The sequence below is a fragment of the Notolepis coatsorum genome, assembly GCF_963971535.1.
Source record: "Notolepis coatsorum genome assembly, chromosome: 12".
Lineage (NCBI taxonomy): Eukaryota > Metazoa > Chordata > Actinopteri > Aulopiformes > Paralepididae > Notolepis > Notolepis coatsorum.
The window spans coordinates 101668458-101691016 of NC_140176.1; the positions used below are offsets into that span (position 1 = coordinate 101668458).

Sequence of the window (22559 nt, forward strand, 5' to 3'; positions counted from 1 at the left end):
AGTTCTGTTAACACTAGTGAACGCTCAGCGTCTAGACGCCGCTGCGGCCCTTGATTTTTCATTGTGGTGAAATTTGTTGGGAAGGAGATGAGTGTGTGGCACCACCCCTGCTTATATAGGTAAGCGGATGGGAGTGTGGCCAGATGAATGCTGGCATTTAAAGGTACATTTTGAAATTTATTCAGTGTATATATGCTGAAGCGAGATATATGCATGAGACGCTGAGCGTTCACTAGTGTTAACAGAACTTGGTTATAGTCATAACCTAACGATATGTCTCTAGAGAGCAGTAAGAGACTGTCTTCACTAGTTTAATATGATGATATGTCTCTGGAGAGCAGTAAGAGACTCTGTCTTCACTAGTTTAATATGATGATATGTCTCTGGAGAGCATTAAGAGACTCTGTCTTCACTAGTTTAATATGATGATATGTCTCTAGAGAGCAGTAAGAGACTGTCTTCACTAGTTTAATATGATATGTCTCTGGAGAGCAGTAAGAGACTGTCTTCACTAGTTTAATATGATGATATGTCTTTGGAGAGCAGTAAGATACTCTGTCTTCACTAGTTTAATATGATGATATGTCTCTGGAGAGCAGTAAGAGACTCTGTCTTCACTAGTTTAATATGATGATATGTCTCTGGAAAGCAGTAAGATACTCTGTCTTCACTAGTTTAATATGATATGTCTCTGGAGAGCATTAAGAGACTCTGTCTTCACTAGTTTAATATGATGATATGTCTCTGGAGAGCAGTTAGAGACTCTGTCTTCACTAGTTTAATATGATGATATGTCTCTAGAGAGCAGTAAGAGACTCTGTCTTCACTAGTTTAATATGATGATTTGTCTCTAGAGAGCAGTAAGAGAATGTCTTCACTAGTTTAATATGATGATATGTCTCTGGAGAGCAGTAAGAGACTCTGTCTTCACTAGTTTAATATGATGATATGTCTCTGGAGAGCAGTAAGAGACTCTGTCCTCACTACTTTATTATATTTCTCTCTGGATAACAGTAAAATATTGTCTTTACTAGTTGAATAATAGATGGATGTCAGTAGGGGAAATTAATTATAAATGTATACATTCAAAAACCTCTCGGTAAATCTATATATTCCCCAGTGGTTATGTGGTAAAACCTGTGATTATTTAATGTTGGTATGAAATGCTGAGCACTGGTGTAAACTAAATACACAACACACAAAATCAGGACCAGTTGTGGCCAGGTTGTCAAACCACTGATATATTATTAAGCAATAATGACTGTAGATAACAGAATAACACAGAATATACAAAAGTCTATACGTTATACATTTCCCACATTTACAAAAAAAAACATTATTGATATTAATGTTGTCTATGTTTTTTTCTATCTTCATTCAGAGACTCTTCCTGTGAAGTGTCGTCGTAAACTCAAATCTAAGTTGAAGAAGAGGTTCCAGTCTTTGTTTGAGGGAATCGCTAAAGAAGGAAACCCAACCCTTCTGGATCAGATGTACACAGAGAACCACATCTCAAAGGGAGGGAGTGGAGAGGTCAACACTGAACATGAGGTCAGACTGATCCAAGCAGCATCCAGGAAGCTAGTGAACCCAGAAACACAGATCAAACCTGAAGACATCCTTACATCTGGACGGACAGTGATGACAAAGGGAGTGGCTGGCATTGGTAAAACAGTCTTAACACAGAAGGTCACTCTGGACTGGGCTGAAGGAAAACCCAACCAGCATGTACACTTCATGTTTCCATTCACGTTCAGAGAGCTGAACCCACTGAAGGGGAAACAATACAGCTTGGTGGAACTTCCTCATCACTTCTTCTTGGAAACCAAACAAGCAGAAATCCGCAGCTACGATGAGTTCAAAGTTGCGTTAATCTTTGATGGTCTGGATGAGTGTCGACTTCCTCTAGACTTCCACAACAACAAGGTCTGGACTGATGTCACAGAGCCAACCTCAGTGGCCGTGCTGCTGACAAACCTAATCAAGGGTAATATGCTTCCCTCTGCTCACCTCTGGATAACTTCCCGACCTGCAGCAGCCAATCAGATTCCTCCTGAGTGTGTTGACATGGTAACAGAGGTACAGGGGTTCACTGACCCACAGAAGGAGGAATACTTCAGGAAGAGATTCAGTGATGAGGAGCTGGCCAGCAGAATCATCTCACACATCAAGACATCAAGGAGCCTCCACATCATGTGCCACATCCCAGTCTTCTGTTGGATCACTGCTACAGTTCTAGAGAACATGCTGAGAACAGATGAGAGAAGAGAGCTGCCAAAGACCCTGACTGAGATGTACGTCCACTTCCTGTTGTTTCAGTCCATACAGGCGAATAAGAAGTATCATGGCAGCGTTGAGACAGATCCAGGCACGCGGGAAGGGGGGGTGCGGCAGGGGCTGCAGCACCCCCTGCTGGATGGGAGTGTAACTGCAACTGCAAGGTTGTTTTGGCATTTATTCCATTGTAACCGAGGCTACTCAATGTCAAAGAGTGAAGCGGCACTGCAGATTTACCCTACTTCATTGCCAGATCGTCATAGGGGCGCTGTCTCGATAATGCAGTGTTATTAACAGCGTGTAGCCGACGCATGAACCGGTTGGGATTCGCATAGACGCGGCCTGGAAGCGTCAATGCGGAACTGGAAATCCGTTGGTATAGACTTTAGAGTAGGCTGCTACAGTAACGTTAGTACTAGTTTGAGTTTGAGTTTAGAGACAGCAGGGTAGCTAGCGCTAACGGCGTGAAAGCGAAAGTATGAGTCAGTTTCAAGTTCCCCCCGCCAGAGAAATTCACCTTCAAGGCAGAAGACTGGACAAAATGGATAAAGGACTGACTGAAGTGGAGAGCTGCCTGTTGCCCATTCTAACGCAGGACCCTTGAACAGGTAAGCGATTTTAGATGTATAATCACTTTGGAAGTGTGCGGCTGTTGTGTGAACATTGAAAAATAAAGGCACGACATTTAGAGACGTCCCCGTCCGTCGTAGCGTTCTTGTAACTGAGGGGTTACAAAACCCTGACTGTATTAAAGATTGTGATAGATTAAACCACTGCTAGTTATGTACTTTAATTACTGGCCAGACAGTACATCAAATATAGATGGTGAACACCCACAAGAACACGGCATTGACACAGAAATACTATTGGAGGGTAATTTATTATTATTAGGCAACGTTAGGTTACAGAATGAGAATTAGGGTCGCGCTTGTATGGCGAAGAATATACGTAAAGTCAGTCAAGAGCATAAGTCACTAAGAATAGCAGGAATCCTACGATGGGTCTAAGCTGACGCCACCTGTTGTATAGTAGCAATTATATAGGGCAACACTGGTACCAACTGGAGACAATGGGTTCCCTCCGGGGTGTAAGGCCTGGAGGGTAGAGGAATGTTTGGGTACTCCGTCTGATTCAATGAGGAATAAAGAGACTCCAGGTACAGGAGTCGGTGCTTGTAAACTCCCTTGATCAGCAGCAAAAGCAATAGTTGTAATCCAAAATGCTCGACAGCATTGATGACAGCTAGCCAGCCCTGTCCACGAGGCAGGCCCGAGTGGTAATAATCCCAAACGATAGTGGAAATCAACGATGCTCTTCTCCGGTAGTCACGTCCCAAATCAATATAATCCAACCAGGAATGGTTCTGCAATCGCCGGCGCCGATTCTCCTGTGTACATGTCCAACGGTTCTCCGCCTAGGACTCCTCGGGTGTGGGCGACGTATTTAGGCCACACAGCCTGGTTAAGTGCACTAGCTAAAGACACGACGAACCGATGGGTAATGCTACACATGAAAGAACTGTGGCCGCACGATATACAATAAATGATCGACTATTTACTTCACATTAGATTAAGTCGAACTCAACGTTACTTCATTAAACTCTGACACTTTAACATTCTATTCGCACGCAGTTCTCAATGCTCTATTTAGACGCAAGGTTGCTCACTTCACTGCACGTTGACTCGTGGTGAAGGTGGGTAAGGGTACTGCTGTTTACACCTGCGCCAATATATATACTTAAGTGAATATCTAGTCCCAACCTCAGTCCTTGTCTCGTATTACTACGCTGACTCTGGGCATGTTCTGACATGCCTGCAGTTGTCTTTGAACTTGCCGTTGGGGGCTTGCGCGCTGGCGCCTGGGGGCGCTGTCCAATAGGAGAGCGAATATTACTCTGGTCTGAACGCAGTTAAAGGGATATTCCGTGTATATATATAAATAATATACAAAGTATATCAAACGATACATATATATATTCAGTTTAATCTGGCTCTTCACAACAGTTCTGGTACTGGGGCGCAACAGATGGGGTAGGCTGGTGATGTATGCTTGTTGTTGCCGCTTGCAATAAATCGTCTTCTGCTTCGCGCATGCATTTAATATGACGGTATTATTATTATTTATCTCTGACTCGACCGCACCCCCCGCACCCCCGCACCCCCAAGTCAGAATGAGTTCCCGTGTCCCTGGACAGATCCACACTGGAATGAAGAGAGCAAGAAGATCATTCTGTCTCTTGGAAAACTGGCTTTTGAACAGCTGGAGAAAGGCAACCTGATCTTCTATGAAGAAGACCTGACAGAGTGTGGCATTGATGTCAGAGCAGCCTCAGTGTACTCAGGAGTGTTCACACAGATCTTCAGAGAAGAGAGTGGGCTGTACCAGGAGACGGTTTTCAGCTTTGTCCATCTGAGCATTCAGGAGTTTCTAGCTGCTCTTCATGTCTCTCTCTCATTCATCACCAGTGGTGTCAATCTACTGTCTGAACCAACTACACTGCTGCTGTGGACAAGGCCTTACAGAGTGAGAATGGACACCTGGACCTGTTCCTCCGCTTCCTGCTGGGTCTCTCACTGAAGACCAATCAGACTCCGCTACGAGGCCTGCTGACACAGACAGGAAGCGGCTCAAGGATCAATCACGAAACAGTCACTTACATCAAGGAGAAGATCAGGGAGAATCTGTCTTCAGAGAGAATCATCAATCTGTTCCACTGTCTGAATGAGCTGAATGACCACTCTCTAGTGGAAGAGATCCAACGGTACCTGAGGCCAGGAAGGCTCACTGGACGACATCTCTCCCCTGCTGAGTGGTCAGCTCTGGCCTTCTGTTGCTGACATCAGAAGAGAAGCTGGACGTGTTTGACCTGAAGAAATACTCTGCTTCAGAGGAGGCTCTTCTGAGGCTGCTGCCAGTGGTCAAAGACTCGAATATATCTCTGTGGGTACATTAATACAAGTACTATTATTATTATTATTATTATTATTATTATTATTATTATTATTATTATTATTATTATTATTATTATTATTATTATTATTATTATTATTATTATTATTATTATTATTATTATTATTATTATTATTATTATTATTATTATTATTATTATTATTATTATTATTATTATTATTATTATTATTATTATTATTATTATTATGTATTAACTCATTCAGCGCCAGTCACGATGATAGTCAGGTTAACTCGCCATCGCTTGAGCGCCAGACCAGAGTATAGTCGGGTTTTAATCGTTATTTCTTTTATTAGCGATATCCATTCATTTTCATCCATCCAGCCTGATGTTATCTTTGGGAATGGGTCTGAGCTCACAAAAGGACAAATACCGCCGCCTACGCCTTCCAGTTGGTATTGCACCGCATTGGGAATGGTCTAGTTTCTTTTCTGGGACAATCCAAGCCGTGTGGTTTAAATACTCAGGCGAGGTAGGCAGATACACCGATGCATCTAATAATAATAATAATTAATTTAATTTATATAGCGCTTCTCAATAACCCGAAGTCGCTGACAGTAGTCGGGAGCAGGAGTACAAACAAAGAAACGAAAGCAAAGAAACAAAAACAACAAAGAAACAAAAACAAAAGGAATCATAATAATAATAATAATGATAATAATGATGATAATAATAATAATAATAATAATAATAATAATAATAATAATAATAATAATAATAATAATAATAATAATAATAATAATAATAATAATAATAATAATAATAATAATAGTACTTGTATTAATGTACCCACAGAGATATATTCGAGTCTTTGACCACTGGCAGCAGCCTCAGAAGAGCCTCCTCTGAAGCAGAGTATTTCTTCAGGTCAAACACGTCCAGCTTCTCTTCTGATGTCAGCAACACAAAGGCCAGAGCTGACCACTCAGCAGGGGAGAGATGTCGTCCAGTGAGCCTTCCTGGCCTCAGGTACCGTTGGATCTCTTCCACTAGAGAGTGGTCATTCAGCTCATTCAGACAGTGGAACAGATTGATGATTCTCTCTGAAGACAGATTCTCCCTGATCTTCTCCTTGATGTAAGTGACTGTTTCGTGATTGATCCTTGAGCCGCTTCCTGTCTGTGTCAGCAGGCCTCGTAGCGGAGTCTGATTGGTCTTCAGTGAGAGACCCAGCAGGAAGCGGAGGAACAGGTCCAGGTGTCCATTCTCACTCTGTAAGGCCTTGTCCACAGCAGCAGTGTAGTTGGTTCAGACAGTAGATTGACACCACTGGTGATGAATGAGAGAGAGACATGAAGAGCAGCTAGAAACTCCTGAATGCTCAGATGGACAAAGCTGAAAACCGTCTCCTGGTACAGAATCTGCGAGGCTTTCAGGAAGATGTGATAATCAGGCGAAAAATTACAACGTGTTTAGTGTATTCCACTAAAACGCTATTATCCGTCTTTCTCTGGAATTACTCAGAGGCACCCAAAGTTATACTCATATTCAAAAGGCTTGTAAAACGGAAATGTACAGATGAAAAAACAATCCGTTTTGTACATGTTGACTGGATGCAACTAACTGCTAATCGACGGGTGTATTAGACCCATAGCTATACTTTAAGATATATTTTAAGGACTCGCAAATCTCACAGTCCCCCCATTGAAAAGAAAAATATGTTATTATTATTAGGGATGCTCGATATTGGCTTTTTTACCGATACCGATATTCCGATATTGTCCAACTCCAATTTCCGATACCGATACCGATACCGATATCAACCGATACCGATATATGCAGGGTTTCCCCCCCAAAAAACGGAATAATTTCAGGTAACTAATAATTTCACTGGATGCATTCAAAAGGCTTTCTAAATGTAAGCATTATCTGTGCAAAATATGATCATTAAAAAAGTAAAAATGAACATTTTAAACCAACATGCATACTTTTGACAATAAATAAAATAAGAATAGGTTCTTACTTGCTTGCCTGGGTAAATAAAGGTTAAATAAATGTAAAAAAAAAAAAAAAAAAAAAAAAAATTTTTTTTTTTTTTTTTTTTTTTTTTACCGATACCGATATTTTCCGATATCACATTTTACTGCCGATATCGGCCGATAATATCGGTCGGCCGATAATATCGGACATCCCTAATTATTATTATTGACTTACAGCGGTGGAATAACCAGTGGCGCTGAATGAGTTAAGAAATAATATAGCACTTTTCAATGTAACTAATGGTATCTCTATTGCATATCCATTTCATTGACAAAATAGAGCCAGGCTATTTCCCTGACACCCATGATTTTACAACAGAAGAGGTGGATGCAGTTCTGACTTCTCTTCCCAATATAAGGCTAGCGGATCTGATGGGGTCATCTATGAGACGTTGAGAGATACCAGGCCCACGTCAACACAGACACTCACACATATCTTCAATGCCTGCCTGATCAATGAGAAGGTGCCTGATTCATGGAAAGGGGCCCTCATCCATAGAATACCAAAAAAGGAAAATATCCCAGATGATCTTTCCACTTGGCGTGACATTTCACTATTGCCCACTATATATAAAGTTTTTATGAAGTGCCTACTCACCCGCACCTTACCCTGGCTGGTGGACACAGGGATTCTCTCCCCCCATCAGAAAGCTTATATCAACAGACAGGGAATGAATGAACATGTGTTTTGCTTAAAAACCGGAATAGACGATTTCAAACATGAATCATCCAAATTCTACAGTGTTTTTGGACTTTAGAGACGCATTTGGTACACTCTCCCATGAGGTGATGTTAAAAACATTAGAGGAAATACACCTGCCTCAGCCTTTTGTGAATATTGTATCCATATCCAGTGTATACCAAGGTTAATTTATCCAAGTTATCTGTGGGCAGCAGCTCACAGAGCCGATTGCACTGAAGGTGGGAATAAAAACTGGTTGTCCCTGGAGTGCCGTGAACTTCATCCTAGCACTCAACCAGTGGATGAAGTGGATTTACCAGTGTGCTCCTCTGCATGTCCGATCCCCAAATCCTGTTCAGGGATACGCGGACAACATGCAGGTGTCATCACGACAGAAAGATGTCATCATTAACATGCTGGCACGCACTGATGAGTTCCTCCAGTGGTCAGGGCTGGAGGTGAAGCAAGCCAAGTGCGCCATACTCCATGAGCGCCGCAGTGGAGGCAACCGCTGGTATAAGGCCAAGAACGACAAGCCCCCCTCCTTTCTTGTAATAGGCCAACCCATCAAGGTGTATTCCCGTAATGAGACCTACCCATACCTTGGCCACAGGTTTAACATCGCTGGAGAGTGGGAGGAGCAGGTCGAGGAGCCCACTACAGAGTTTCTCCATCGTCTACACCTGATTGATCTGTCCCCCCTCCCTGTCCTCATGAAGTTCCAGGCTGTGAGAGAGGTGGCTCTGGCTAAAATCCACCATCCAAAAACCTTTTTGCCAATGTACACATCCCTCTCAAGGCACTGAGAGAAATGACAAACAAAACTGTTCAGCTGGTCAGAAAGTGGGTAGGCCTCAACACACACTCCACACAGGGCATGATCTTTCTCCCATGTGGAGAGGGAGGGCTGGGAGTCCCCAATGTCGAGTGGACCTACATAGCCACCAGGCTAGCCCACCTGCTCCACATGCTTAACAATGATGATGTCACCGTCAGAGAAATGGCCACCGCAGACCAGAATAACTTCCTCGGCTTCAGGAAGAAAGACTCTGGGAAACTGGACTCTCGGGCCAAGGGCTTCGGGGTGAATGAATGAAAACTTTATTTAACAGATTGCAGAATGGGTACAATACAGTACGGCTCAATACACACAATTGTTAAGGGGATGCAGACCTGAGAAAGACGTTTGTCTTGTTTCCATCAGGGTCCCCCATTTTCAATTCATATAGACATTTATGACATACACAACATACATGACATTTATGGCATAGGGACATATAGGTATTTAGTACTGATACATTTGTGACATAAACGGTATTCAAATATACAGTACTGTTACCCCTAGATCCTGACAGAGTATATACATATGATGGGGAGGGGACTGTACATTAGGAGGGGGTGGGTGGGTGGGAGAGAAATATACATACGGCGTGGAGGGAATATATACATGCGGTGGGGAGGAGACTGTCTATTAGGAGGTGGTGGGGGTTTTGGGCATTTACGGTGGCCAGTTTCTAATTGCAGCCTCCCGTAGGTGCTCTTTAAGAGCGGTTTTGAATGTGGGTAGGGATTCACATTCCTTTACAGCAGGGGTGTCAAACTCATTTTCACAGAGGGCCACATCAGCATTATGGTTGCCCTCAAAGGGCCAAAGACCGTATAAATGTTAATGTAATGTAAAATAAATGTAGCTACACATTTACATATTGTTAAACATGGTGTTTCTGTATTTATTACTTATTCAAGTTATACATATTGCATATTCATTTGCATAAATGTAAAAATATATGTTAGCTTATGTTATTTTAACAAATAATTTTTGTTTATCAGAACCCCATATTACTCCACCAATCAATGATCAAACCATTCAAGTAAATAACAAAGAAGAATATCATCAAATACAAGCTATGACATTAAGTTTGTTCAAAACCTTTTTGTCACAGTCAAGAGGGGCAGAACAACTGTGAGCTGCAAAGAACACGTGGGACAGATGTAGCAGATGTTACAAAAACAAATGGCTGCACACACCCTTGCAGAGGCCATACATCCAACTAATGGAAGATAGTTTAATTAAATTAAGTAAATTTAATTTTTTTTTAGCTCTTGGGGGGCCACATCAAATGACGTGGCGGGCCGGATTTGGCCCGCGGGCCGTGAGTTTGACACCTATGCTTTACAGCTTTGGGTAGGGCGTTCCACATTGATGTGGCATAATTGCGAAACGTGTTTAGTCCCTTGTTTGAGCCGAATCTGGGTTTAACATGATTTGTTGAGCTTCCTCTGATGTAGTGGTTGTGGTATTCACTGACCTTTGGGAAGTATTTTGACATGTACATGGGTACCTTAGTCGTATAGTGTATCTTGTAGACCAGGCCCATTGCAAGTTGCTGTACTCTGTCGTCTACTCTAAGCCATCCTAGGTTGTCAAAGTGGGCAGGGGTGAGGTGGGTTCTGGGGTAAGGTCAAGTAGTAGTCTGACCAGTTTGTTTTGTGATGTTTGTAATTTTGTTTTAAGCGCCTTTGAGGTGCTTTGGTACCATGAGGTGCACGCATAGTCGTAGTACCCTTGAATGAGTGCTCCTGCCAGAGTCTTCAGGGTATTCTTGTTTACCAGAGAGGAGATCCGGTACAAGAATCTAGTTCGCTGATTGACTTTTTATTTTTATTTATTTTATTTATACAATATTGTCACCCACTGCAACTGAGAAGCCGTCGGTCTTGCTGAGTTTGTTATTTGAACCGAAGAGAATGGACTCTGTTTTGCCCATGTGTAATGATAGTTTGTTATCAGCGAGCCATATGCAGATTTTGCCTAGTTCCGAGCTGAGGGTTTTTTCAATCTGCAACTTGTTCTTGTCAGAGACCAGCAGGGCTGAGTCGTCCGCAAACAGGAACAAGTTGCAGTCACAGGCTGACGACATGTCATTTGCATGAATTAGGAAGAGTAGCGGTCCTAGTATGCTTCCTTGTGGAACACCACAGCTCACTGTGAGGGGGGGGGATAGAGTACTGTTTACCTCTACCATCTGTTCTCTCCCCTCCAGGTAGAATTGCATCCAGCTCACTGATAAACTATCAAAACCAATTGCTTTTAGCTTGTCAATCAGAATGGAGTGATTGACAGTGTCGAAGGCCTTTTGTAGGTCCAGCATGACCATGCCGCAGTATTTGCCCGCGTCCACCTCTTGTTTGATGTGGTCGTTCAAATAGAGGAGGCATGTGTCAGTGGAGTGTGACGTTCTGAAGCCAGATTGGAATTCGTAGATTCGATTTTTTTCCACCAGGTACTTTTCTACCTGTTCGTAGACTATTTTCTCCATGACTTTCGAGATGGAGGTAAGAATAGAAACAGGGCGGTAGTTGCCTGGGTCTAATTTGCTGCCCTTTTTGTGCAGAGGGGTCACTCTCGCAATTTTGAAGTCCTTGGGGACGTGTCCCTGTTTTATAGAGAGGTTTATTATGTGTGTGATGACTGGGGTGATGGCGGCTGCTGTGTCTCTGAGGAATTTGGAGGGGATGTTGTCATGGCCAGTGGCCTTGTTAGGTTGGAGGGCGCTCAATTTTTTTAGTACCTCATTGGTTGTTACCATTTCAAGTTTGAAGTCGTCTTTGTGGATCCCTAGGATCTGGTCTGGATCTGGTCTGACTGGCCAGATCTCAATGACCTCTGCAACCAGACTGGAGTTCAGCTGAAATGGACAAGACCCACCAACACACAGACTGAAGTTCCTGTCTCTGATGAACTTATCACAGACCCCTGTGTGGTTGTGAAGGCCAACATCACAACACAGCAGGAAGAGACTGTCGGACTGCACAGAGACTCTGCAAGGAGGGTTCTGCTTAGCATGAAGCAGTCTGAGATAAGCACTGGTGTGGACTCAGACTACAGGGAAAGCTAGCTTGTTTGGAGTTTGCTGACCACTCAGTCTCACACTCAGTGTATAAGAACGCCGCTGTTGGTGAGGATGTTTAAAAATTTACCATCAAAGCAAGACTGCAGGGATTACCCACTCAATACAATATGTCCACTTGGTATCCTCAAACTCACAGTCCATTCTGTTTAAACCATCAGGATTCACAACACTTAGAATCCATTGCACACATAACAAACGGATGTAATGCATACAAACACCTGTACATCGCTCGTCATGACCGTATTGTGGACATTGTGTCTGATGTGGTACGGAACATATCACCATCTAGTGCAGCAATGTACAAACATGCCAGAGTGAAACCAGAGTGGTTTGGCCTTACCAACAATGTTTTTGCTAACATACCAAATACACCGGACTTTGTTTTTGTTGACACCAGCCACAGGGACGTGCTGGTCATAGAAGTAGGCTGTACCTTTGATCTGTACATGGACCAGGCCTTCCGGGACAAGTATATCGAATACCAACCACTGCTCAGTGTGATGGCTGACCTTGGGTATAGGTGTAGATATAGTGTACTTGTGTTCGGAAGTCTTGGCCATGTACACAAATGCACCATGACCGGTCTGAGAATTGCTGCAATGTCTAAAATAAAAGCCAAACAAATTGCCAAATATTGCTCTGTCTCAGCTATTATTGGCAGCTTAGCCACGTGAAGAAGGAGGTGCTATGTGTACCCTTAAGTGTTCAGTGCTGCTTGGCCCCGATACATTTGATTCCCTGTTTATGTAATATAATTTGTGGAACCAAATAAAGTATTAAAATGTGTTTGTGTGTGTGTGTGTGTGTGAATGTGTGTATATATATGTGAGTGTGTGTGATAATGTGTGTGTGTGTGTGTGTGTGTGTGTGTGTGTGTGTGTGTGTGTGTGTGTGTGTGTGTGTGTGTGTGTGTGTGTGTGTGTGTGTGTGTGTGTGTGTGTGTGTGTGTGTGTGTGTGTGTGCGTGTGTAGGCTCTCAGGCTGTCTGGTCACAGAGGAAGGCTGTGCTTCTCTGGTCTCAGCTCTGAGCTCCAACCCCTCCCACCTGAGATAGCTGGACCTGAGCTACAATCACCCAGGAGACTCAGGAGTGAAGCTGCTCTCTGCTGGTCTGGATGATCCACACTGTAGACTGGAGACTCTCAGGTAGGACATGGTACTTTAGGGGTTAATGGATGCTGTGTGTTTGTGTGTGTGAGTGTGTCTAAAGGTCTCTTGTGTCTACCTCTCCTACAGTATTGACCATGGTGGAGAGTGTTGGTTGAAACCAGGGATCAGGAATTGTAAGTTGAGCTTGTTGTTCTGCACATTTACAGACTTCAGGATACGGAGGCATTTCATTAATAACAGAAGAACTCAGTTGATCAATTATAAAATAAATACAACAGGTTTATTCAGTTGATGAAGTTAAAGCTGTATGAACTGGTTTTTAAACGAGGACCATGTAGACTCAACCACGCACGAATGATCTTTCTTCTACATGATCCTCGTGTCAGAAACGGTCAATGCAGCTTTAAACATCCTAACGTGAATGAAGATGATTATGATGTATTGTGTGATCAATCCTGTCATGGTCTCTCCATCAGATGCCTGTGAACTCACACTGGACCCAAACACGGCACACAACTACCTCTCTCTGTCTGAGAGGAACAGAACGGCAACATGGGAACGACAGAGTCAGTCGTATCCTGATCACCCAGAGAGATTTGACACCTATCCACAGGTGGTGTGTAGAGAGGGTCTGACTGGACGCTGTTACTGGGAGGTAGAGAGGAAAGGAGGGGTTCGTATAGGAGTTACATATAGAGGCATCAGAAGGGAAGAAGCAGCTGCTGACTGTGGTCTTGGATCTAATGATAAGTCCTGGTGTCTGTTTTGTCATGATGATGGATACACTGCCTGGCACAATAACAGAACAACAGACTTACGGACAAGATGGCGGCTACGGACAAGAAGACGGCTGTGGACAGGATGACGACAGCGGACACGATGGCGGCGACGGTCGACGTGAGACGAATCGAGACGACGTCCGGAGAATAACGGGACAAGAAGACTGCGCTTTCGGGGCGCGGACGGCGTGCATTGCCGGACCGGCCCAGCTGCAGCGGGCCCAGAGAAGGGGACTGATCGTGGACACAGGTGCGTCGTCCCATGTCATCAACGTCAGGAGTCGGTTCAAGAACTTTGACGACACTTTCCACCCGGAGAGGCACAGCATGGAGCTGGCGGACGGGAGACGCACCTACGGATTGGCGCAAGAGAGAGGAGACGCACAGGTATGCCTCACGGACAGTAAGGGGCGCCGGCGTACGGTGACGTTAAAGAACGCTCTCTACGTACCATCGTTCCCACAAGGACTATTCTCTGTAATAGCTGCTACTCCAAGCGGTGCCAAGGTATTCTTCGATAAAGGTAAACATTTTCTTGTGGAACCTGACGGTACCCGGTTTGACATAAAGATGTACCAGAGAATATATTATCTGAAAACGGAGTGTAATGACAACGACAAGAGTAATGATAATAATGATATGTGTAGCGGGACGGCCAGTCACGATATTCAGACATGGCACGAGATTATGGGTCATTGTAATTACGAGGATTTACTGAAACTGCAAGTAGTGTCAGAAGGCATGCACATTGAAGGAAAAAAGCGTAGACCTGACAAAAATTGTGCAGTGTGCAAAACGGGGAAGTTTACTCAACCGAGATACAGAAATCCCACAGACAGAGTAAGGGTACCACTTGCATTAGTTGACATGGACCTAGCCGGCCCAGTAAGCAACGAGTCCATAGGAGGTTTTAGATATGTACAGTCTTTTACAGATGTGTGCACAGGGGCAGTGTTTGTTTACTTTCTCAAAGCAAAGAGTGACACACTCCAGGCCACGGAAAAATTCCTGGCAGACGTAGCCCCTTATGGAAACGTAGGTTGTTTGAGATCCGACAACGAAACCGAGTTCACAAACAGAGAGTTCCAATCACTGTTGAGAAGGTATAAGATAAGACACGAGACGTCACATTCATATCCCCCACACCAGAACGGGGTGGCAGAGAGGGAATGGCACACCATTTTCCAAATGGCTAGGTGTAAGCTAGCAGATAGTAACTTACCTAAGAGCCTATGGCATTATGCGGTGCAAGAAGCCGCTTACACCAGAAACAGGTGCTTTAATAAGCACTCGGGCACCACCCTGTATACAGCGCTGACAGGAAAGAAGTGTAATCTAGCCAGAATGCACCGATTTGGATCAGTGTGTTATGCGTACCTGCAGGACAGGGGAAAGCCCAAGTCCAGAGGTGTAAAAGGATTTTTCGTAGGACACGACAAAGGAAGCCCTGCTTTCCTAGTTTATCATCCCGGTAACGGGAGAGTGCAGAAACACATGCTAGTCAAGTTTGTCACGAAGGCAACATGTGAGAGCGAGACACAGACAGAGGAGCCAGAGCTGGAATCCAGAGTAAGGTGTGTAGAAACAGAGACACATCGACCCAGTGTACCTAGTACGGTCGTGTAGGCAGACAGTCAGCAACCCCCAGAGGGCGATGACGAGGAGCACCCGAGGGTGACAAACTCCCTAAATATCTGACAGATTATGCCCGGAAAGGGAGTGACGAGGAGGGCAGTACACCTAGTGGGCAGAGGGCAGACAGACAGTGGGAGGGAAATGGGTGTATTCAATCCAGGAGGGTATTGAAGGCCACAACAAATACAAAGTATGGTTCGTAGAAAATGGCTTAAATGCTGAAAGAGGGTACCCCATGTTTAAATAATGAAGAAGGGTGACTAATTGCTTAAATGCTGAAGGAGGATACTCCAGGTTTAAATACGGGAGGAGTAGAATCCGGGTTTAAAATACCTGATTAGAGTCCATGTTTAAATACTGAAATGGATCCTATGGTTAGTTCCATGTTTAAGTACAGAGGTGGATGAGTTACCATGTTCAAATACTGAAATTAATCTTATGTTTAATTCCATGTTTAAGTACAGAGGTGGGTGATTTACCATGTTTAAATACATGAGTGGATCAATGTTTAAATACAGACGTGAATCGATGTTTAAATACGGAAGTGGATGATTTGATCATCGCACCAGACAACAATAGAAACCTAGAGCGGGTGAAAAGTATGCTCTCCACCAGATTTAAAATGATAGACCTAGGCAGGTTAAACCATTTTCTATGTATGGACTTCGAACAGTCTGCCAATTGTGTAAAAATATCCCAGAAGAGATATGTGGAAAAGATCCTGAGATGTTTTGACTGAAGTAAGAGATGTATAGAAAAGCTGTGGGTAGCTTCATTTGTTAGACAACCTGTACTCACCCTGACCTATGTTTTGTAGTGAGTAAAATTGTCACAGTATTTTTGCTGACCCCACAGAGAAGCATTGAACTACGTTATGTTATCACGAAGCACCTTGCGGTGACGCTTAGCGCCTCCTTTACCAAGTCCCTTATCTCCCTTTCCTCTTCCACTCATTGTAACGTATGTAAGAAAACAAACGAATGTCGCAACTGGCCAACCGCCTGCTTCTTTGAACCCTCTCTGAGGACGTGGTTGAGACCAAGAAGCGCGCAGGGACAAATGTGGAGGGAGGGTTTGATTGATTGATTGAAAACTTTATTAACAGAATGCAGAATGGGTACAGTACAGTACAGCTCAATACATACAATTGTTAAGGGGATGCAGACCAGAGAAAGACTTTCGTCTTGTTTACATCAGGGTCCCCCATTTTCAATTCTTCATGACATACACGACATACAGATAGACAGTACTGCTACATCTATACATTTATGACATACCAGATTTGCAAATACAGTACTGTTTGTGATACAAAAATAGTCCAGAAAAGAGAGTATAATATACATTTGATGTATAAACTGTACATTGGAGGTGGTTGGGTGGGTGGGTGGGGGACACTGTACAAGCAACACTGTACATTGGAATATTGACAAAACCATACTTGGTAATTTACTGTACATTGGAGGGGGTTGGGTTAGGACATTCACAGGGGCCAGTTTCGAATTGCAGTCTCCCGTAGGTGTTCTTTGAGAGTGGTTTTGAAAGTGGGTATAGTGATTCACATTCCTTTACAGCTTTGGGTGCCCTACATGCCATTGTTGTGGCATAATTGCGAAACGTGTTTAGTCCCTTGTTTGAGCCGAATCTGGGTTTAACATGATTTGTGGAGCTCCCTCTGGTGTTGTGATCGTGGTATTCACTGACCTTTGGGAAGTATTTTGACATGTACATGGGTACCTTGGTCGTGTAGTGTATCTTGCAGGTTTACATCTGAAAATGTTTTGAGGAAGTGTTGTTTTTCCAATATAATACATCATCCTGAGACCCATTGTATTACTTTTTTTTAAACATTTAACATTTAACATATATATATATATATATATATATAAATAATATATATCTTATTTATATATGTGTCTCCCTATAACACTCAAGAAGGAGGTCTGAACTATACCTGTAGTGTGCTCAGTGCTTTCTGAAAGGACAGTTATGAAATATTAGTACACTACCCACAAAGAAGCTTTGTTCTGGGCAAATTACAGCATAGCATACTGTAAGGACAACAACAACAAGGTAGTCGGTCATGGCAGATACAAATGTAGCAACGCACAAGCATGCATTTAGATCACATAAAAACAATATATTTCACTAGCAAGGCACAAGCATCCATTTATATCACATATACAAACAATATATCTCAGTATAGCAATGCACTGAGCCACATGAAGTTTATAAAGACGGCTTATTGGGCCAAAACCAAATGTAGGGATCTGAGGTTTTTAATCAGAGCAAACATGGAAGAATGACACAGATGGGAATAGGTGGTAATTCAGTCATGTACTTGACTGACACGGTTCCCAGAGGAACACTGGTCTACTTCAGAAAAGGGGCCTGCCTGCTACAGGAACAATTCAGAAGAATCAAATTAGAAGTTTTCTTTTCTTCGTTGTCACACACACTTTTGGCCAGTGAAAAGACAATGTGAATGTGGATGCAATTTTCATAATTCCACATCTAGAGTTAACGAGACTTGTCAACAATCTAAAAATCACAGGATTAGAACTAGTAAATATATAATTTGCAACTTAATAGCCATCCAAACTATGATTACAGTTGCTAGTCATTTATTAATCAATAAGTAAGATATACAATTCCATCTCCCGACAGACCCCCCTACCATGATAATACCTGTACAAACGAAATGTAGGACATTTTTAAAAAGGAAATACCCGGCACTCAATAACCACTTTGATGAACAGCGCGATCATGAGAATAATAGGAATAAGTCTCTCACGACAGAGTGGATGGCTCTTAAAAGAGCCTTTGGGTTAATCTTCAGTGAACAGCGTAGTTTACTTGGAGCTAGTGTACTTGGTCACAGCCTTGGTTCCCTCAGACACAGCGTGCTTCGCCAGCTCACCGGGGAGCAGCAGACGCACAGCGGTCTGGATCTCCCTGGAGGTGATAGTGCGGCGCTTGTTGTAGAGAGCCAGGCGCGAGGCTTCTCCAGCGATGCGCTCGAAGATGTCATTAACGAAGGAGTTCATAATCCCCATGGCCTTGGAGGAAACGCCGGTGTCAGGATGACTATAATGCAATGTCTTTGTCAGGATTATATGATTGTATGTAGTGCAATTGCCTATTTGTTTTGTATTTAAATTATTGTTTAATGTGCTGCAGAACAGGAACCTGCTGAAAAACTTTTGTAACTGAGTCAGGACAGTTTAAATGTACATTGTGAAATGTCTTTTTTTTTGACCATTTCCTGTATAAATAAAGTAAAATAAAAAAATAAATGGAAAAATATTAAATTGTATGTGAATTTACCTCAAAACTATTTAAATACCTTTAATTGTCCACATAGGTAAATTGTCTTGCACTCAGTCCTGCAGTAAACATACTTGTAACTGAGGGGTTACAAAACCCTGACTGTATTAAAGATTGTGATAGATTAAACCACTACTACATATTATTATTACTTGCCAGACAGTACAGTTAATTATGGCAGACACTCAATAGACGGCACGGTGACAAAGAGATAACGTTTACAGTATTTTATTATCAATAGCAGATATACAACTGAGAATTACTTGGTCGCTCTTTTATGGCAAATTATATTAGAATGTCAGAGTATCAAAGTCAGTGGGAATGAATAATTCCTAGGCTAAGGATACTAGACCGGTACGCTGCATGGCGTGAGATGGCGATATAGGGGGGCAAACGAGGGTATAGCTGGAGACTGGTGATTTCCTCCCACATAGTAGTAAGCTCCAGAGGGTTGAAGAATAGACGGATACTCCGGCTGGTCACTTGAAGAAAGGGGGTCTCATACGGATCCGGTCCTTGTAATCCAAGTGCTCGGTAGCAGGGTAATAGCTTTTAATCCAAAGCCTGATGGCAGTGATGATAGCTAGCCAGCTTCGTCCTCGAAGCTAGCCCGATGCAGATCTTCAGGGTAGTTAAATCCAAACGACAATGGTATTAACGATGCTCTTCTCCACGGTACTACGTTTCCACAAGTCACTATAATCCACCAACAATGGTTCTACAGTATCAAGGTAGTATCTAAGGAGCTGCTAGTTATCCGTAACGATACACCGCGGTAGGTTCCAATGCTCACATGTCCAATAGTTCTGCTACTAGGTTCACCTCGTGTTCTGATACTAATTACGTTAAGTCCACACACACTTGCTAAGGTTCACACTAGTTACTAGACGAACAAACTGCTTGTTACTGCTGCACACCGAACAAACTGGGTTAACTGCTTTAGGTTGAACTGCGTTAACTGTAATGACGAACTGCTGCTGTTTGCGCCTTCCACAATATATACTTAGAGTGCTTTCTAGGGCGCAACCGAATCTCTTGTCCGGAATCAATGCGCTGGCCAAGGGCATGTCTCAACTTGTCCAGACTCGTCTTTGAACTTGTCTGGGGGGCGCGATTCTTGGCGCCGCCAGTGTCAAGGGCGTTATCCAATGAGGAAAGCGAATAATGCTATGATTCAAACGGAGGCTTAAAGGGATATAGCTTATATATATAAATAATATACACGTTATATAAAACAATAAAACGTAGATTCTCAGTGTTAATCTGGCCCTTCAGAACAATACTCTTATTCTAAATTTGGAATGTAAGAGATGGTCTTGTCACTATAGTCTTACATGTGAAGTGTTGATTAAAAATATATAATATATAAACTGTATGTTAGCAATGTACAATAACACTGTACACACCGTATACACTGTTTTTGGACTATATTACACGTATGTTAACAATACCGACCAGGTATTAGTGCCTCGCAAAGTGCAGATATGAAGTTTTCCCCTTTTTTTGTATGCATTTAGGAGGTTTTGTTCTTCATCAACGATAAAGTTCTCTCCACGTTTGATATATTGGCCATTCAGACTGTAATTGTGATGGGGAATATATGCTTATATTTTTGGTATCATAACCGATTAGGCCAACAATGACTTGTGTTAATTAAGCAATATCACAGCTATGGGGAGTATTTTGGCCCTGCGTCATGTGATATAATAACAGCATGTCACGAAGTGAGCTATTGCTTTTATAAAACAGTTACCAAGTAGCCTAATATGAAAGTAAGATTTACACTTACATTTAATTTGTTTTTATTAATACATAATAATGTTCAAAATAGAATTTACTTTGATTTACATTCATCTGTATGTTGCCATTTATTGTGCACCAACTGGCACAGGCAGCGATGGTATAAACAGCAGACTTATTTCTTGAAGAGGTGGCAAGATGGTACAAGGCAGAGCAGATTGCTTTGAGCTACCCCGTTTTATAATTATTGGCCATGGCCATGGTGAATATGTTATTTCTTAGCCAGCAGGTGTGCGTCAAAACTGTAATACACACATAGTTTGGCTCTAGATTAATCACCATTCTAAATTATTCTGCTATCCAACACAACCCATATAGCTGGCTTGTTCGACAGACATCTCATGGACAACTGCATGAGACTTGGATTGCAAGTTGTAAAATAGTTTGTAAACAGATGTTTTGCTCCAAATCTCCATTAACTTCAATTCATCAAGTATTTTGACCATTTATGGGGATTATCACAGTGGAGATATGCGAGAAGAAACCAAAGTATTCATGAATTCAAGGCATCACAGTATGAGTTGATATGAAAAAGTTATACTTTTTGGGTTAAGTTCTCATTTAGCCAGTAGAGGGCAGAAGAGTTTCAGCCATGAGTTTGTTCTGCTTTACTCTCTTCTCGACACAGGGCTTTCATCGAATTACATTCCAAAACTCTGTTGTACTCCAAGATGTTAAACTATTTTATATTTTAGAACTCGAGGGATGATGATTATCAACCGATTTAGTCCATCTACATGTGCCATTTAGGAGTTTTATACTCACAACTATATAGTGAGGGCATGCATGTACCTTGTACACCAACTCATTGTATTACACTGATACAGGCATTTAGAGCGCCATATATTTGTCCCTTTGAAATAAATCAAATAAACTAAAACCGCGTAAACATTGTATAATAACTAAACGATGAGTTTTGTAAAAAAAAATTAAAAGAATGCATAATATATATATATAATTGAATAAGGAATATACTTTCAAAGTTATTGAGGTAGCTCTTAAAAGAGCCTTTTTTGGTAGTGAATATACGAGGAGTCTTATTTAGGCACGCTCTCCACGGATGCGGCGGGCCAGCTGGATGTCTTTGGGCATGATGGTCACCCTCTTGGCGTGGATCGCGCACAGGTTGGTGTCCTCAAACAGGCCGACCAGATAAGCCTCACTAGCCTCCTGAAGAGCCATGACAGCAGAGCTCTGGAAGCGCAGGTCGGTCTTGAAGTCCTGGGCGATTTCTCTCACCAGGCGCTGGAAAGGCAACTTGCGGATCAGCAGTTCGGTAGATTTCTGATAACGACGGATCTCTCTCAGAGCCACGGTACCGGGCCTGTAACGATGGGGCTTCTTAACACCACCAGTAGCCGGGGCGCTTTTACGAGCAGCCTTGGTAGCAAGTTGCTTCCTAGGAGCTTTTCCTCCAGTGGATTTACGAGCAGTCTGCTTGGTTCTAGCCATTGTGATACTTCAGTTAGTTATTTCTAAGATAGAAGGAAATAAAGTAACACAATACGACAAAACATGGCTTTATATTGTCGGTTCAGTGGGGGCGCGTCTTATGCTGATTGGTCTATATCTGTGTCGCCGTTATCATTTCCTTTCCAACGCCTACATCGCCGTCTATCATTGGTGGAAAGGTTGTATGAAAAGTCCGCCAAAAATGTAAACCCACCCTCCTCTCTGTCCGTCCCTCTCTGATTGGGTGATGCACTGACTGCATCCTATACTGTGATGTCTACTCGTACAAAATATTGGGGCTCACTCTTGACTAGGAGTTAACCTATATTGAGGACGTGCCTATTATGACAAGTTAAACGTACTGTCCTCTGGGAGCAACTAATGACGAAAATCACCTCTTACTGAATCATCTTAATCGGAATTCCATATAGAATATTTATGTGGAGAAAAGTTTTGCTTTACCATATAATTGCCTTGTTTGACTCCTTATATCCTTTTGACATTTACATTAGTCGCTGAGAGCGTTCCAGCCAAATTAGTGTTTTAATTTCACTATATTAGATCAGATTAGATTCAAATCAATTGTCATTATACAGCACAAGTACAACGAAAATAAATGGGCATTTAACTAGAGTACACA

General features: G+C 42.6%; 1 protein-coding gene and 1 pseudogene across 2 annotated transcripts; one reads left to right on the forward strand and one right to left on the reverse strand.

Moving 5' to 3' along the window:
* Positions 1–635: 635 nt before the first annotated feature.
* LOC311237995 (protein NLRC3-like) lies at positions 636–16209 on the forward strand (annotated as a pseudogene). The gene is made up of 8 exons: positions 636–651; positions 1382–2352; positions 4447–5221; positions 8266–8687; positions 12792–12965; positions 13056–13102; positions 13406–13660; positions 16199–16209. The product of its transcript is annotated as a protein NLRC3-like (transcript).
* Positions 16210–21508: 5299 nt separating this feature from the next.
* LOC311238349 (histone H3.2) lies at positions 21509–21919 on the reverse strand (the record flags this gene model as incomplete). The annotated part of the gene is made up of 1 exon (XM_084326382.1): positions 21509–21919. The coding sequence occupies one exon, from the start codon at positions 21917–21919 to the stop codon at positions 21509–21511; it is 411 nt and encodes a 136-aa protein (XP_084182508.1).
* Positions 21920–22559: the final 640 nt, after the last annotated feature.